At 39.5% G+C, this 17,423-nt stretch overlaps 1 protein-coding gene and 1 long non-coding RNA gene across 2 annotated transcripts in view; both read left to right on the top strand.

The window, feature by feature from the left end:
• The window catches only part of LOC126003365 (uncharacterized), a 1,166,220-nt gene that overhangs the window by 64,300 nt on the left and 1,084,497 nt on the right, over positions 1-17,423 (top strand). The gene's annotated exons all lie outside the window — the stretch shown is intronic.
• The window catches only part of GPATCH2 (G-patch domain containing 2), a 134,049-nt gene that overhangs the window by 14,613 nt on the left and 102,013 nt on the right, over positions 1-17,423 (top strand). The window contains exons 3-5 of the mRNA XM_049769515.1: positions 3,927-3,988; positions 6,832-7,014; positions 7,654-7,733. Coding sequence (XP_049625472.1) covers positions 3,927-3,988; positions 6,832-7,014; positions 7,654-7,733 — 325 coding nt within the window. The remainder of the gene's footprint in view (positions 1-3,926; positions 3,989-6,831; positions 7,015-7,653; positions 7,734-17,423) is intronic.

The raw sequence follows: 17,423 nt of genomic DNA, 5'->3' as shown, positions 1-17,423 counted from the left end.
GACCCTTCATGAGGATGGTTTTGCTCTACATTTGAGGGGGTTCTCCCTTGAGACATACTCACTGAGGAGTTTTGTTTAACCCCAGAGAGCGAAGCCCTCCCGTATTTCCCAAGAAGGTGACAGCAGCACAGCAGAGTGATCTAGACAGCCGAGGTGTGTTTGCAGACACACTTCTACTAGATTTTTCCTTCTGTGAATGGTCTCATGTGCTTGCTGGGATCTGACTGACAAAGAAGAGAGCCTGTAGATCCACTGGACATGAGAAAGTGAGATAGAGAGATGGAACGAGAGCAGGGAGCAGAACATTTGCTCTTCACTAAGGTAAAGATGAGGAGCCAGCACTGCAATCTCAGAAACAGTACTCGCCAGTTAGGCCGATGAGGAGCTGGAAGTGAGCTAAGCAGAGGAACTGGAGAGAGGTACTTGTTTCCCACTTTTGGCTGAAAGCAGGTACCAAGTCTTTCCCTCAGCAGGAGGCAGCCCATGTAAGACTGGACCTGGCCCAGTTGGTAGAAGAGCGTGGTTGGTGGACTCTTGCACAGGCTGGTTGGTGAAGCTCTGAGTGTGCTTGGAACCCAGGCATGGTCCGTGCCATTGGCATACAAAGTGGGGTCTGAGGGCTGGTCCTGGTGTATGTTCCATTTGAACTTGGTATTGAATCCTAAAAGCACTGGGAAGCCAGAGGAGGGCTTGAAGCAACGAAGAGCTCCCTTGCATTTTATCTATTTTTTTGGCTTTGGTACTCTTCGAATCCACCTTTCACAGAGATGTGAATCACTCGAGTAAAGGGAAAACACAAGTGTGGGGAAGGGTGGGAAAAGTGGTATTTGGAAGACAAGGGAAAGTTCCTGTTGGAGGGTCAGTTGGCCCATCTGGTAGGTACCAACCCAAGGAATGGTGCTTAGACATGGGCCTGTAAAGAGTTCAAGGAACACATCCCACCCTGACTTCTCTCCTACAAAAGTCAGATGAGTAAAATGTGGAGAAGGTAGTGTCCTTGGAGAGTGGCCTCCTCACTTCCATTTCTATCCTTGTCTGGATGTGTTGTATTTACATTTAACAGGCACTGCTCATGCCTGGCGCTCCCAGATCAGTGACCATGAAGTAAGGAAAGGAGGGTCCAACACAGGTACAACATCACTATATTGGCTGAGGTGATTGAGGACTAGGAATCAGCCCTTGAATGAGGGTTCTAATGCTCATTTCTCAGAAGAGGAGGTAGGCTGAGCGAGGAGACAGAAGGGGATCTTTCTGGGAGAAAGCAGAGAAAAGAGGGAGGAGAGAAGTGAGAGGATTTGGGGAGATGTATCCCTGGAAAACCTGGAATACCATGGACAGTCCAACAAGCTGGGGGAAGAAATTTTAGATTGTAACAGTCTCCTTACCATATACATATATGTGAGCATATGTTTGTGCACATGTGTGATAAATGGCTTTTTAGGAAATTTGCTTTTAGGTTTGTGGAAATGTTGCAAAGCTTGCGCAGAATATACTCATGTGTTCAAGTCCTGTACCCACCATTTTCTCGGTCCTATAGATACATATTACCTGAGATATACTTCTCAGGATGCATGCACCAAAGTTTGCGTATTGTTAATGAAACTCAGTAGTTTATTAAATGTTTTCTTTTTCTTTTTCTTTTTTTCTATTTTTGTTTTTTGGGTCATATCTGGTGACTACCAGGTTACTCCTGGCTATGCACTCAGAAATTGCTCCTGACATGGGGGACCATATAGGGTGGGTGGGATAGAACTGTGGTCCATCCTACATTAGCACGTGCACGGCAAAAGCCCTACTGCTTGCGCCACCGCTCCAGCCCCTCTTTTATTTTTTATCTAATGTGCTTTTTCTGTTCTAGGATTCCATCTAGAATATTATCCTTTTTTTTTTTTTAGTTAGCAAGTTCTACTTAGAAAAGTTGTACCTGACCCTTTATAGAGGAGATTTTAGGAGAAGGGTCTCCTCTCCTTCCCTCAGGTCTCCTCTCTTCTCCATGTCACACACATACATACACACAGAACACACAGATTCACAGCTCTTGATCCAAATACTGAAGGTTGTGAACTCATCACTTGTGGCCAGCTTTACCCAGTGTGACCAGTACTGGATGCAGCTATATTTATTTTATTATGGGAAAATAAAAACAACAAAGGTGAGGGCCCATTCCTGGACCCTCCTTTTGGCCTTTTAGAATGCACTTTCCTGAAATCAAGAAAACTGACTTATACAAGTAGTTTGACCTCCAAGCTTTTCACAGAAGATGGAGACAGTGGTGGGCGATGGGGTATGAGTGAGTAGGTGAGAGAAAGGGGTATGGCGGGCAGGTGGGAGATGGAGTATGGGCAGGCAGGTGGCACTGCTGGTCACCACAAAAACCATGAGCCCTGCCAGTTTGTACAAAGCTCCTGCAGAAAGGTGACCCTGAGGTGTGATCTCAGGACTCTGAAGGCAAGGCCGAGCACAAGTTCCTTCAGAAAAGACTCTGAGACTCTGAGGGAAGAATTGTTGCATTTTGTTCATTTCCAGGGCCCAAGGGCTTTCCTGCATCTTCTTCATTTGAAGAAAAGTTTAAGTAGATCTTTCAGTTCTGTTGCCCATACGTCTCTTACAGTCTTATGCTTTCTGTTTATATTTATATGTACTTTTTTAACCCAATACTCATAATTTAAAGAATTTAAAGAATTTAAAACAGAAGAAAATAACAGAAAACTTAAAGGAATTTGGTGTGGGGAGTGCTTTTCCTTATTTTGGGGGCCACATTTGCCATTACTCACCTGCCGCTCCTGTCTCTTCTCAAAAACCCATCCAAGTAGTCCTCAAGGGACCACACGGTATTGGAGATCAAGCCTAAGCATCTCACATGCAGAGAGCATTTGTGCAGCCCATTAGCTATCCCCCTGACCCCTCCAATTCAAAGTCATTTTTACTAGCAAAGCTAGAAAGATTGAAAGAGTTTACAGAGATGGAATAAAACTTACTCTAATTTGGAAATTGGGCTGCAGGGGTGAGGGGCATAGATCAAGAAGCTGGACATTTTGCTTTATGTGCCTTGGGAGTCCCAGGTTCAATCCTAGATACTGTTCTGGGACCATCTCCAGGACCAGGCCCCAGCATTGCCAGATAAGACTTCTAGAAACACAATACACTACTAAATCACTGAGGGTGATTCCTGAATGGCTGAAATTCAGGACTCAGAAAAAGGTTATATGGGTTAGAGATTGAGCCTCTTCATCTGGATCTTACCCTTCACTTTTAACTCAGGTGGGTCTTGTAATCATTGCATCCATCGGAGCTCACAGGGACTGCTTATTCTTGTCAATCAAATGTTTGTTGTAATGTGTGTCTTAAATTGGACTTTGTTGTGCTTTCAAACTCCTGTGCAAGGAAGGGAGCCTGTCTGCTAGTAGTGTCAGTGCTCACTTTCTGACCATTAACCTTCAGTGACTGGTCTGTCACCCACCGTTTATTAACTTCCATTTTTCCTTAACGGGTACCAGTGCTATTTGTAAACGTTTCACTGTCCTTTCCAGAGTATTTTCAGAGGCAGTAATAAAAGTCACCTCATGCCACCCCCCTGCCTTTTCTGTGCAGGAGCAGGCTCTTTGGAGTCGGCTTGTCTGCATTTATGGAGTCAGGGTCCTAATGCAGGGAGCCTCTGGGAAAGCTCATTAACACTGTGCCACCCTTGGGTACTCACCTTGCAGAGGTTACATATTTTCCTGGCAGGTCCCTGTTCTTTTTTGCAGCCAGCCCAAATAATAAGCTCTGTAGTGAATGGAACCCGAATTTTTGCAGTCCCATCGAAAGATACAAATTGTGCTTACTTTCAAATCTTATATTCCTTCTCTTGAGCACCATAATAGTTTAGCATTTTATGACTGAGAGATCAACTATTTATTTGTTTTTTCTCCTCCCCCACTTTACAGTGACTCCAGCAGCCTGAGTAGCACCGACGCGGGTTTGTTCACCAATGATGAAGGAAGGCAAGGTACTGGGATGCTGGGTTCTGGCTCTTCTTTGCTTGTGCTTATTGTTAGGTTCTTAGTCCATGGATTTGACCCCTTACTCTGATCTTCTACTTGGTGGGCTGAGGCTCTCAGAGCTTGTCCTGTCTTCATGACTTGTGGAACCAATTGTCTCTGAGATCTAGGAGATGAAGCCTGTTCTCTGAAGGCAGATTTAGCCCCTGCTCTGTGAGCCTCATCTTTTTCTATTGTGTCTTCTTTGGCAAGTTTGTATGTTGCAGCTTTCTGTTTTCACCGATTCTAAATTAAGTTCATCCTGTTTAAGTGTTAATGAAAGTAGATTTGCAGGTCATTTGTCATTTGTATTTAGCTGTGACATTCAGTCATCCCCTTCATTTTGTAAGTAATTAGATGATTATCAGATATTTGGTGTTCAGACTGTTACAGTGGTCATGTCTGACAATGGAGGTCTTTTTTGTTTGGGAAATTTCTTGAAAATTTATGAGAACCATAATACGGAAGCAGGAGGGAGATACACAAATGATCACAAATGCTATTTTTCTACCCATCAGATTCTTCAGAAAAGGCAAAATTCAAGTTTATGTGAATTGCTTGATGATATTATAAAGAAAAGGACAAAGGCAAAGTCTCTCCATACATTTTTTTCTTGGCGTAGTCATACTTGAGGCAATATGAATAATGAAAGTTAAATTATGATGTGTCTTATTTATGAACCTTTTCCCCTTAGATAAATAGGTATATAATTATTTTAAAAACAGTACACTTAGGGGCAGATGGCGCAGTGCTAGGCATTTGCCTTGTATGCGACTGACCTAGGAAGGACCTTAGTTTGATCCCCCACCATCCCATATTGATCCCCCAAGCCAGGAGCAATTTTTGAGCACATAGCCAGGAGTAACCCCTAAGCATCACCAGGTGTGGCCCCAAAACTGGAAACTAAACACAAAATAAGTACACTTAAAAAGTCTGTTTTAAAACAGATTGCTAAAATATGCTTGAAACTTGGGACTATGAATCACAATTTCAAGTTAAGTTCTATTAAACAAACTGGTTTGATGATAAAAATAAGTAAAATTTATAAAATACATATAAAATAACTTTTGAAGAAGGCTATCAGAATTTGTAAATCCTAGATGGCTTAGATTAATAGGCTAGCTTTTACTGTGAGCTGCTTTTCTTTCAGATTGCTTAGTATTCTCTGTTACACTAATTTGGTTCACTTTTGACTTGGTTCTATAAAGAACTCCAAGTTCTTTACATCTCTTTCTTTTTTAAATGAAGAAACTTAAAGTGTTACAGTAGCTTCCCCTGTGTTATGAAACACTAGAATTCAAATTGATCTGATTTCAGGCCAGCTCTGTCTTTAGGGATTTGAATTTTCTATTAAAAGTAAAGTTGAGGGGCTGGGAAGCTAGCAGTCACAGAGCATAAGGCTTGCATGTTCCAGGGACCCAACATTTTTTACTCCCTCATCATTTGGAATACAACCATTTCCCATACAATCATTGTTATTGCAGCTCAAATTCTTCCTTTAGTTTGTATTACAAAGTATTTGTGATTAGCGACTTTAAAAATTAGAAACTAGGGACCGAAGAGATAGCATGGAGGTAAGGCATTTGCCTTTCATGCAGAAGGACGGTGGTTTGAATCCCACCATATGGTCCCCCAAGCCTGCCAGGGGCGATTTCTCAGCGTAGAGCCAAGAGTAACCTTTGAGCACTGCCGGGTGTGACCCAAAAATAAAAAAAAAAAATTGGAAACTAACCTTGATAGAAACCAGAATTAGTTCTAAGAACCATGAAGGCTAATCATCTTCAAAGTGAAATTTATCACTTATTTTTTAAAACTTGTTTTTGTTATTCTGTATTTTTGTCTCCTATTGAAATGACTGGTGCTTTTAAATTCAGATACTGATGATTTTATATAAAGGGCACATTTCAGGCTGAACTTTAAATTTATAGTTACTCCATGAATATTCTTGGAGCCTCCCAAAAAGCACACTGAATTTGGATAGTGTTGGTGTCAAAGCTATCTTTCTACCATGATTTTCCCTTTTTACACTCAGGAAGTGTCACTTTTCATATACAATCAACTTTTCTCGACCATTTTATAATTAATTTAATCAGCTTTATTTCATAAAGTCACATCTGTTCATGATTATTTGTTATTTTACACTCAATACAGATCATGAAATTAGGCTAATTAGATACTATTATCAAATGGTTCTATATTTCTGTACCTTTAAATTCCTGACAGGAGTTTAAGACTTTTTTGCCCTTAATATGAAAAGGTTAGGCACTTAAATGGATTTCCCTACAGATTTGTCAGAGGATTAAACCTTCTCTTAACCATTTTTCATCTCTTTGAATTGATTTGAAAACAACAATTTGTTGTTGATGACAGGTCTTAAGTATAGAATTTTCAAAATTTCCTTATACAGATTATAATTATTAAATAAAATACCAGATCCACAGTTCAATTTTAAATTTTCAGATATTTCAGATAAATAATTCCTTGCTTAGTACAATTATGCCACACACTTCATTTAGACATACTTCAAATGATGATATGTATAAATAATCTATAAGTTTATATGAAAAAATCATATCCCGAAAATTGAGATGTAGCAGGCATCTTATATTTTGGGGGAGCAGTGGGAGTGTAGAGGCCACAGCCAGGGGTGTTGGGGTGATACCCTGAGTGATGGGGATGGAACCTAGGACTTGTGCCTACAAAGCATGTGCTCCTTTCCTTTACTTCATCCCCAGTCTGTGGTCCCATTGTTTGAACTCTGACTGTTCTTCATGTAACCAATGGCTTTTTGTCTGTTGTTCTGTCTGCACAGGTGATGATGAGCAGAGTGACTGGTTCTATGAGAAAGAATCAGGCGGAGCTTGTGGCATCACTGGGATTGTGCCCTGGTGGGAGAAGGAAGAACCCACAGAGCTGGACAAGAACTTCCCAGATCCAGTCTTTGAGAGTATCTTAACTGGTTCTTTCCCCCTTATGTCACACTCAGGCAAAAGAGGTCAGTAGTGCCATCTGGCTGATGGATATATGGGTTTATGGTGTCTAGACCTCCTTATTAAGAGAAAATGAGACAAGATCAGAAAGGGGTTGATTTCAGCACAGAATTTTATTTTGAGAAGCATGTGTGTGGGTCAATCATGCAGCTGCACCAATTTCCAGGAGTTCACTTGCCTCCTTCTAGAGTCCCAGTGGTCCTCAAACTATGGCCCGCAGGCCACATATTGTATTTGTATCTGTTTTGTTTCTTCATTGCAAAATAAGATATATGCAATGTGCATAAGAATTCATTCATAAGTTTTGTTTTTTACTATAGTCAGACCCTCCAGTGGTCTGAGGAACAGTGAACTGGCCCCCTGTTTAAAAATTTTGAGGACCCCTGTTAGACCCACCTTGACCATACTGAAATGTGGTAGAAGGAAGGTTCTAGATATTAATCTCATGCTGAAATAATACCTAGTCATGAATCAAGTTTCATCAGGACCCATTGAGCCTCGTTTCCACTCTGGTGAGGGCTGTGTGTTAGACTTCTACTACTCAAGTTATTTACTTCCAATTTCCCACTAAGCTGGGCCATGACTGGTTGTTTCTGTGCATCTATGATCCCAGGGTCACCTCAGTTAAGTCTTTGCTTTTCTAGGTTTCCAAGCAAGACTCAGTCGCCTCCATGGAATGCCTTCCAAGAACATTAAAAAATCTGGGGCAGCCTCATCTTCAATGGTAGGCATGCTTTTCTGTTTACTTGTTTGTTTGTCATGTCTGGAATTGTACCCATGCTTTGTGGAATTATACCCATTTTTTGCAGGCCCACAAGCCACTCTGTCACATCCTCAACCTGTTTCTGGTACCAACGTAATACTTAAAAAGTGATCCATTGTTTTGTAGGCTCTGGACCAGTGAGAGTCCCCTATAAGCCAAATCTTCTAATGTTAAAAAAATTAGTACTGTTGCCAACATCTGGAGGGAACCTGGCTCCTGCCTCTCTTTCCAGGAGCAGTTTCATCCAAGTGAAAGTTCTTTGATGAAAAGATGGGGCTGTTTTGTTGGGAGGTCTGATATTCTCCTGGTAGCCAGCAGGGAGGCCCGAGTAGGGAGCGGGGTTGATTTGGCCAAGGGCTTCAGAAAGTGCTGTAACATTTCATATATTTTTCTTTCATGATTATTTTATTTTACATTAACTCCATCTATGTATCACTTGCTTTGCCAAAATGCTGACATCTAGAAAATTGAAAACTGCAGATCTCACCTAAGTCTTCCTCAATGTGTATATTGTAAATGCAAAAGAGTGAGTTTTTAAATGTCTTGGACTGTTTATAAATAAAAGAAACATGATGCATTTGATCTTGATGGTTCATTTTTAGAGAAGTCTTATATGATTCAAATTAAAACCTGCATTTGAAATCTTAAAACAAGGGCTCTGGTGAGTCATAGGTAAAGTTTTGCTTACTTAACTGCCCCCTGAGCTAACTGCTGTGGATTGCAGATCCATTGTATTTTATAGCATGGTAGTCCTTGTACTGCAAAACCATCCTGTGTCAACTAGCCACACTGTTAACTCTGTCTTTGCTCATAGAAGTATTAACCATGACCTTTGGAGTCAGCTTTATTTGATCCTTGAAACCAATCTAAGTGATTGCTTTGGTTCACAGTTTATAGGAATCATGTGAAAGCTGGTACTTGCACAAGCATGCTCTCACTCTGAATCGTAGCATCATGTTAAAAAGCCAGAGCAGGCACAGAGTTAGTGGCCCCATGACATACACAAGCCAGTGAAAATCACTTGTATGAGCACATTTTGACTAACAGAGGGGAAATTGAGCTTTTCTACTAATGGTCTAATACAGACTTAACACTGGTTTGAGGCATTTGAGTCCTTCAAAGTGGTTATATTACACTATATTACAATGATTGATCATTCTATTAAGTTCCAATAATTGATGAAAATGTGATTGAATACACGTATTTTTGCACTTTTATACAGAATTATGATTAATATCAGCATCTAATGGCTAACTCAAATATGGTGGTTGGAAAAGAAACTTAAAGGTGACTGTAATGTACAGTGATTAAAGATGGGAATATTTGAGCGAATGATTAATAAAGAATATATGGCATTTTTTTAAGAATGATTGTCTTGGGGCCAGAGAAATAGCATGGAGGTAAGGCATTTGCCTTGTATGCAGAAGGTTGGTGGTTCAAATCCCGGCATCCCATATGGTCCCCTGAGTCTGCCAGGAGCAATTTCTGAGCATAGAGCCAGGAGTATTCCCTGAGCACTGCCAGATGTGACCCAAAAACCAAAAAAAAAAAAAAAAAAAAATAGAATGCTTGTCTGAACTAGACATATTAAAAGTAATAATATACCATTTTGAGTCTCTTGACCTTTGCATATTTAAAATAGTATTTTAGGGGTGATAGTCATGGGCCTTTGGTGATTGTAAGTTTTTTTTTTTTTTTCCGCTCTGTCCTTTGGAGTGAAAGTTCATGATTTCTTCCCTAATGAATTTTTTACTCCTGGCTATGCACTCAGAAATTGCTCTTGGCTCAGGGGACCATATGGGACGCAGGGGATCAACTCAGGCCCATCCTGGGTCAGCCACATGCAAGGCAAATACCCTACCGCTTCCTTCAGGTTTTCTTTCTTTCAATCCTGAATTGTAATCATATATACATATTAAAGTCCAGTAAATTATCTGACTTTGGCAAGCAAGGTAAGAGTTATACTTCATGCTGATATTTTTTAAATATCTTTGCTCATTTTTGTTCTTCTTGTTCATCCATTCCATAGTATATGTAAGAGTCCCATTTATAAAAGTCACAGTCTCCAAAAAACCCACAAAACCAGTCAACTTTTCTTCTTTCATTGACATATGGAGCAGCTTTTATTGTAAATATAAACAAGAACTGGAATAAGCAAAAGCTCTCCTTGAAACAGTAATCTGTGACTTTTGGTAATAAGAAATTAAATTGAAACTTTTACTGGAGAAAGACTGAAATTTTTTTTTCTTCAAAAAGAGATTAATTTTCTGGGTCAAGTCCCCAAACAAGCTCCAAGTCATTAAAGAAAATGGGGACACAGGACTTTGTTTTCTTCGGCAGAGGGCAGAGACTGTACAGAGATGATGCTCTGTGAAGGGGAGAATTCAAGGAGAATCTCTCACTGAAACATCAGTGCCAACAGCTTGTAGGGAGTGAATGTTTTCAAATCAGTGTTTGTTCATTCTCACTTTTGGCCTCTTTATGCTCCATAACCTGGTTCTATAAACCAGGTTAGCATGAATCCTGAGCATGTTTTCAATCTGTTCAAAGGCCCAGGGACCTCTGGGTTCTTGGGACCCTCTGATCCCAGCCTTTTCCCACATGAGGGAGAGAGAGCTTGTATCCAGGGAAAGTTGTCATTGTCCAAGTTGATTCACTAACATTGGCCTTTTTTTTTTTTTTTTTTTTTTTTTTGGTTTTTGGGCCACACCCGGTAATGCTCAGGGGTTACTCCTGGCTATGCGCTCAGAAGTCGCTCCTGGCTTGGGGGACCATATGGGACGCCGGGGGATCGAACCGCGGTCCGTCCGAGGCTAGCGCAGGCAAGGCAGGCACCTTACCTTTAGCGCCACCGCCCAGCCCCTAACATTGGCCTTTAATGCAGCAGAGTTAATGCATGTATTTTCTCTAACATCTCTCTCTCTCACACACCACACACACACACACACACACACACACACACACAGAGTTTCTTTGTGTTCAGGGCACCAGTTCCCCCTACTGTAGCCCTTTACTTGGGGACCATCCAGTCAGCAACTCAACAACATAGTGCACAAAACAACTGAAAAACATCCAGTGAAAAGACCCTCACAGTTTTGGAGCCTGATTGCCAATGTATGAGCTAAAAGAGGAAGGCAGAGTGTGGCCATGGTGAGCTCAGGCTTACTCTATAGGCCACCACAGCCAGCTGATGTCTGCAGGTAGGGCTTTGGAGCTATATAGGCCTATTCCCAGAGAGGTTATATGGGTGGGGGCAGGGCCTGCAAAAAGAGATGTGCCAACCATACTTCATTCTTGTCGAGCAGAGTGCATTGTGAGTAGTGGCAGGCGTTTGAGCTAACATCTCTGGAGCACTCTCTTGTTTCTTTGATTTAGTCTCATCACATATTGCACCTTTCTTTTCTTGTTACGCTGAAGAAGTAACAACTACTTAAGTAAAATCTGATTAGAAATAAAGGAGATTTGGGGGTAGAAGAGATAGCACAACGGTAGGGTGTTTGCCTTGCATTGTGGCCAACCAGGAGGTACCCAGTTTGATTCCCGGCACCTATACGGTACCCCAGCCTGCCAAGAGCAAATCTGAGTGCAGAGCCAAAAGTAACCCTTGAGCACCAATGGGTGTGGCTCAATAACTAATCAATTAATCAATCAATAAATAAAGTTAAACAGAAAAAGAAAGAAAGATTTTGGGCAATTTGGGGCCCTGCAGAAGCTCCACCACAAAGTGTCTAGGATAGAAATGATAGTTACTGACACAATTAGATGTGTTAAGGAAGCCTAGTAGCTCATGCTTTAGAGAACATTTATCTCCTGACTCAAAGAGCTACTTTTAGATTTTATAACCTCCTTGTTCATATTTTATAAGGAATTCATACTATTTTTTGTTTATTTTTGTTCTACACCCAATGATCAGGGCATAATATCCCCATATCTGTCCTTAGGAAAACTGGCCGGCCTCTGGGAATCATATATGGTGCTGGGGATTGGGCCTGGATCAGCTACATACAAAGCAAGTGCCCTACCTGCTGCACTATGACTACAGTGCCTATAAAATTATTTCTCCCTTTTTTAGTTTTTGGACTACACCCATTGGTGCTCAGCACTTACTCCTCACTCTTCCCTCAGGGATCACTCCTGGCAGGGGTCAGGGTCCATATTGGATGTTGGTTGAACCCTAATTGGCTGCTTGTAAGATACTCTATAGCCCCTAAAATTTTCTTTTATTGGAGATGTAAGTACTTTTTAGCCTTACATGTTTGAGCTGGTCCTTATTTCTAGTACAGTCTGTTAATCACTACAAAGGAGCCTAGATAGATAACCACCTCAAAAGTTTATTTGGAAACAGAGCTCTCTAACTTGGTGATTCTATTGTCTATATCCTGCAGTCCCCCTCCCAGTCTTTTTAAGTGGTTGATTTATAGAAAAGACACTAAAGATTTAGAAAATTAGGGTCTCAAGTATCCAATTTCTAAAAGTAATTGAGTACATTGAGAAGAAATGCAGACTGAAGCCTGTTTGAAAGATTTGGTTTCTGGTTCTCCTTTGGAGGCCTTATTTTAACTGGAGTAGGGATTATTCTCTGTGGGGGGATTAGGGGACTCTAGGTATTTGGTGGAGAAACATATGCTGGCCATACCCCAGGCTCCCCACACTTACTCACCTTCCATTAGATTAAGCTCCAGTTTTATTGGCGCCTCTCTCTCTTTGGAAATTTAAAGCAAAAGGAGAAATAATTCTTGGGGATATTCTAGGACCATTACCCAAGATATTCAGTTTGGCTCATCTGTATTCCTAGATTGCACGTCAACTACAATTCACAGTAATAATGCTTAGACCAATGATACTAGGATTAGTTTGTTGTTATAGTACTAAGTGAACCTGAGTGACAGTTACAGTCTTCTAGTTAACCAGGACATCTTACTCTCTTAAATCTTTCTAATTCATCAATGTTTTACTTATTTTTTCTTTTTTTTCCCCCCACTGAGAATCTTTGACCAGTTGATACATTTATACATTTGCCATTTTGGGGTGTGTGGTAGCACACACTCATCAGAGCTTAGGGGCTGCACCTGTCTCAGAGGGCAATGCAGTGCTGGGGATCAATCTGCATCTCCTGCATGCAAAGCATGTGACAAGCCTTTTGACCCTAAATTAAACTTTAAATTGAGTAGTCTGTTGAAAGATCAAGAAATAAATGGGTTCCTTTCAAATACATGGCCTGAAATCCAGTATTAGGAATTGAACATAGCATTATAATCAAGAACCTAAAAGTTTCTTAACTCTTTCAGTACATTTTCTTTCATGATTAGATTGAGCATAAGTCAGGTGATAGTGATGGTGCTGGTGGAGATGCTGACTGATGGTTATTCTGTTTTGGGGTTACATTCAGCAATGCTCAATGGTTACTCCTGCCTTACCACTCAGAAATTACTCCTGGTGATGCTCAGGGGACCATATGGGATGCTGGTGATTGAGCCCAGATCAGCTGCATGCAAGGCAAATGCCCTCCTTGCTCTATGATCACTCCATCCCCAGAGTGTTGGTTAATTCTTTCAAAGCACATGACTCTGATTAAGTGGTTAGTTTTCCATTTTAAGCTTTAAGTTTAAAATTCAAGTATTCAAGAAAATGTGTACATCAGCCCTTAGCCCAAGTGGTGATACTACACAAGTAAGCAAATTATCTTGAATACAATAGCTCTAAGCATGATTCACATCTCCCTCTTCAGAATCTGAAATCAGTACATTCTAAAAAAAATATTGCTTGTTGTTTCTCCTTCTATGAGGTGATAGAAAACCAAGATTTTATGAGTAGCATATTGATAATGGTAATGATACTATACTAATTTACTCTGTGTTCAACCTTTGTTTTATTGTTTCTCAAGATGTCAGTGGAGGAATACTTAATTTGATTTATAGCAGATTTTCCTACAAAAGGACCATTTAAAGTGAATTTGGTTTAGAGAAGGGAAACTACATAAACATTGCTTTTAGATGTGTCTCCATAAAGAAGTTTATATATAATAAAGAACCTACAATGATATTTTAAAATGCAACTTCTTTCTTCACCTACAATTTGGTCACAGGCTAACCAGTTATTTTTCTCAGTGGATTCAATAACTAAATGCTAATTTTTGTATCTATGCAATGATTTGTTTATATACTTTAAGCATTTTGCTACTCTGCAGGATAAAAATTATATGTCATTTGCAATATACATCAAATAAAATATATTACTTAGAATATATGATATATGAATACTATCTGACATATCTGCTACTATGTAAATAAATAATCTAGGTTTTCTCTCTTATATGACTGAAACACAACCACAATCATGTTGGTAACCAAGGTGTTTAAATAAAAAATATTATTAAAAAAAAAAAAAGAAATCAACCCGAGATTCAAATTCTGTGTTAGAACTGATTTTTTTTTTTTTTGGGGGGGGCACATCCAGTTACTCTCAGGGGTTATTCCTGGCTATGTGCTCAGAAATCACTCCTGGCTCGGGATGCTGGGAGATCAAACTGATGTCCATTCTAGGTCAGCCGCATGCAAGGCCAACATCCTACTACTGCGCCACTGCTCAGCCCCTAGAACTGAATTTTTAATTGAACGTACTTTGAGATAAAATAGATTTTATGTCAGAAACACTGTTTAGTAACATTTTAATAAATATATTTTTGCCAGAGACATTTGGATAGTGACTCTTGTTCATTTAAGTTCTTTATTTTGAAATCATTATTCACAAGTTTAATTTTCAAAAAGAATTGAATATCCAAAATCAGTATTTGAAAATATTAGCCTAATAAATTTTATTCTCTTTTATTAAAACAATTTATTAAAATAGTTACATTATTTGGCTTTGCTGTAAAGTATTTTCTTAAGTGAAACAGACACAAATTAGAATAGTACAGATGGATTCATTCAACATACATTGAAGGTACATTGTTTTCCATATTTAGTTTTAAATGTCCTTTAGGAAAAATTATATGTTTTTCTTTATTCCAAATTTGGTAGCCTGTACTTGCCCCTCTATTTGTTATTCTTCTCTTGATAATGTAGATTTGGAATCATCTTCATTTGGCATTTTGCCCTCTGGATTTGTGGTAGGTCAGAAATCTGGAACCTAGTAAGAGAATGGAGTTGTGAGCACTTAGAGTGCTCTATTTCTCAGATCCTTTTCTAAATGTCCTTTATGTTCTGGGTACATTTATACCTCCTCAAATCCCTATTATGTTGGTTGATTTTAAATCTTATTCCCCCGCTTGATAAACTTAAACTAGTGTGAAGTTACTGCATTCTGTTTCATGTTGCCAACAGATATAAGTAAATTCCCTTTATAAAACAGTCTTCCTACCTAGTTATAAAATGTTGGAAGTATGCTTTTTTCCCCACTCCCGATAGCTGCATCATTGCATCATCTTTGGCTTGTGTTGAATGGTGAGCCCAGTCAAGGTCTATGCCATGATAAACATGAAAATCAAAATATTTTACTACTACATTTGGTTCAAGAGTGACTCATTGGGACCAAGTCCTACATTCAGTCCTCCTTTCTGTTTGTTATCTTGCCCTTGATTTTTACTATCATCCAGTTCTGACCAACTTGATCTCAAAATTTGATCTCCTTGCTGGCCCTCTAGGTCCCTCCTTATATCTCTGAGCATCATAGCTTGCTCAGTAGCTACCATATTTTGTTCAACTAGGGTGTTAATCTCTGTAGAGCTCTTATTTGTTGCCCCTCCCACCCCACTTTTTCTACTGGAATTGGCAATTCAGAGATTTCCAGTGGAAATAATATCTAGCAGGAACTTGAGATGGGGGAGTTGGAGGTCTGTAATTTATTTGAGATGGGATTAGCAGATGCAGTGACATGGATGTGTAAAATTTAAGAATAAAACAGCACTTGAGTGTTGGGTTAACTGGTTCCAGCATTGCCCAAGCTTGCATGGAAAATAAGAAGTTGACAAAGTTGGCAAGAAGAAGATAAATTTGGACATTGTGGTTCATCTAAATGCAATAAACTCAGGAGGAAGGAGGTTCAGGTCCTGAATGATCACACAGTCAGTACTAGCATATGTGTTGGGAAGTTGCAAGTTAAATATAAGCCCTATTCCATTTCCTTCAGTAATGCGATATCAATAGGTTGGATTTTTGTACTGATTTTGTACTCAACTTTAATATAGTGTCCATTTTTTTCTACAAATATTTATGATCTTGATATGCTAGATACTATTTTAGGCCTTGCAAGTTACATTGATGAGCAAGGTTCCCCAGAACTTAAACTTGAGTGTGTGTAGGGAATGAATTTGGCTGGGCGAAGAGGAAGGGTGAGCAAGTAAGTCATATTAGCCTTGGAGAAAATTACACAGGTAAAGTGATGGAGAATGGCAGAGCATGAAGACAACTACAGAGGATTAGGGTTGAAGATTTCCAAGAAGTGTCAACTTCTCCAGTCAAGTGCCTTTGTTCCACTTCTTCAGATAAAGCAGGGCAAGAAATGCATGTGCATTCCTCCTGTTAGTTTGTTCAAGAGTTTACCTTTGCCCCATAATTGTCTTCTGGTTTGGGGCCCAGGAGGTCATGGCTTTGAAATATCATAAGTAGAATGCAGACAGTCTAAACTTTTCACTTTTGCTTACAAAATCAAGTAAATCTACTGATGCCTATGAATTTTCTTTTCATCTGTTAAAAAGGATTTTACAGATACTAGATACTTGTAATGTTTTGGTTTTCTCTGTGAGATTTCATTCTAATGTATGTTCTAAAATGTAATATTTCTTTTTCTACATCCTGATTCTTAAATAATTTACAGGGAAAGCCATCTTTTCTGTTTAAAACTTTCATTTATTGAAATGTGGGAAATAACCTTTTTATTTCCTTCACGTGGGTGTTGGCACACAAATGACTTGCTTTCAGATTGATTTGGGGTGCGGAGGGTAGAGAAAAGATCTATGGTCTTTTTAATGAATTTTCTTAAAAACATTGAATTTCCTTTTTGTTTTGTTTTAGTTTCTTAGCAAGTACTTAATAGGATTAAACTGTCATTAAAAAAACTTCTCTCTGTAGTTTAAGAAACTTTTGAAACATGCTGTAAATGCTAGTTTTGAGAGATCACTGCTAATTGGCACCCATTCAACTGCTTGCCTGGTGTACAAGGAACTTCTGCTTATTGCTCTTGAAAATGGGCGTGACCTTGCCAGTGTCCCCATTCTTTTTTTCATTTCTGTCAACGTTGAGGAAACAGCTGTGCTGCCAACATTTCCCTTTCTTAGAAGCTTCAACTCTGCTTTTCTGCCTTTTATGTGGCTAATAGAATCATTCTGATGGTCTATAAAATTCAGTTTTCTAATTTGTCTTCGGGTATGTCAGATCTCTCATATCAGAAAAGTTCAAAATCAATGATGGGTAGAACACTTCCAAATAATATTTAACAAGCTCTTTTTTTTGTATCGGAGTCACCTGCAAATCCACAGCTGAAGGTCAATCAGAACAACTGAGAATGCACAAAGCAACTTATAAATAAAAGGGGTCGTCCCTGGTACTCCTGTTAGCAAATGCTAACCAGCAAGCTGTTTCTTGGCACATAGGTAAGGGGCTTGCGCTCAACCAAAGATAACCTGGCAACAGGTATTTATGCATGTTTTCAGCC

Source organism: Suncus etruscus, chromosome 3, assembly GCF_024139225.1.
Source record: "Suncus etruscus isolate mSunEtr1 chromosome 3, mSunEtr1.pri.cur, whole genome shotgun sequence".
NCBI lineage: Eukaryota > Metazoa > Chordata > Mammalia > Eulipotyphla > Soricidae > Suncus > Suncus etruscus.
The sequence above is the reverse complement of the archived record's forward strand: the minus strand, read 5'-3'. Positions and strand labels throughout refer to the sequence as shown.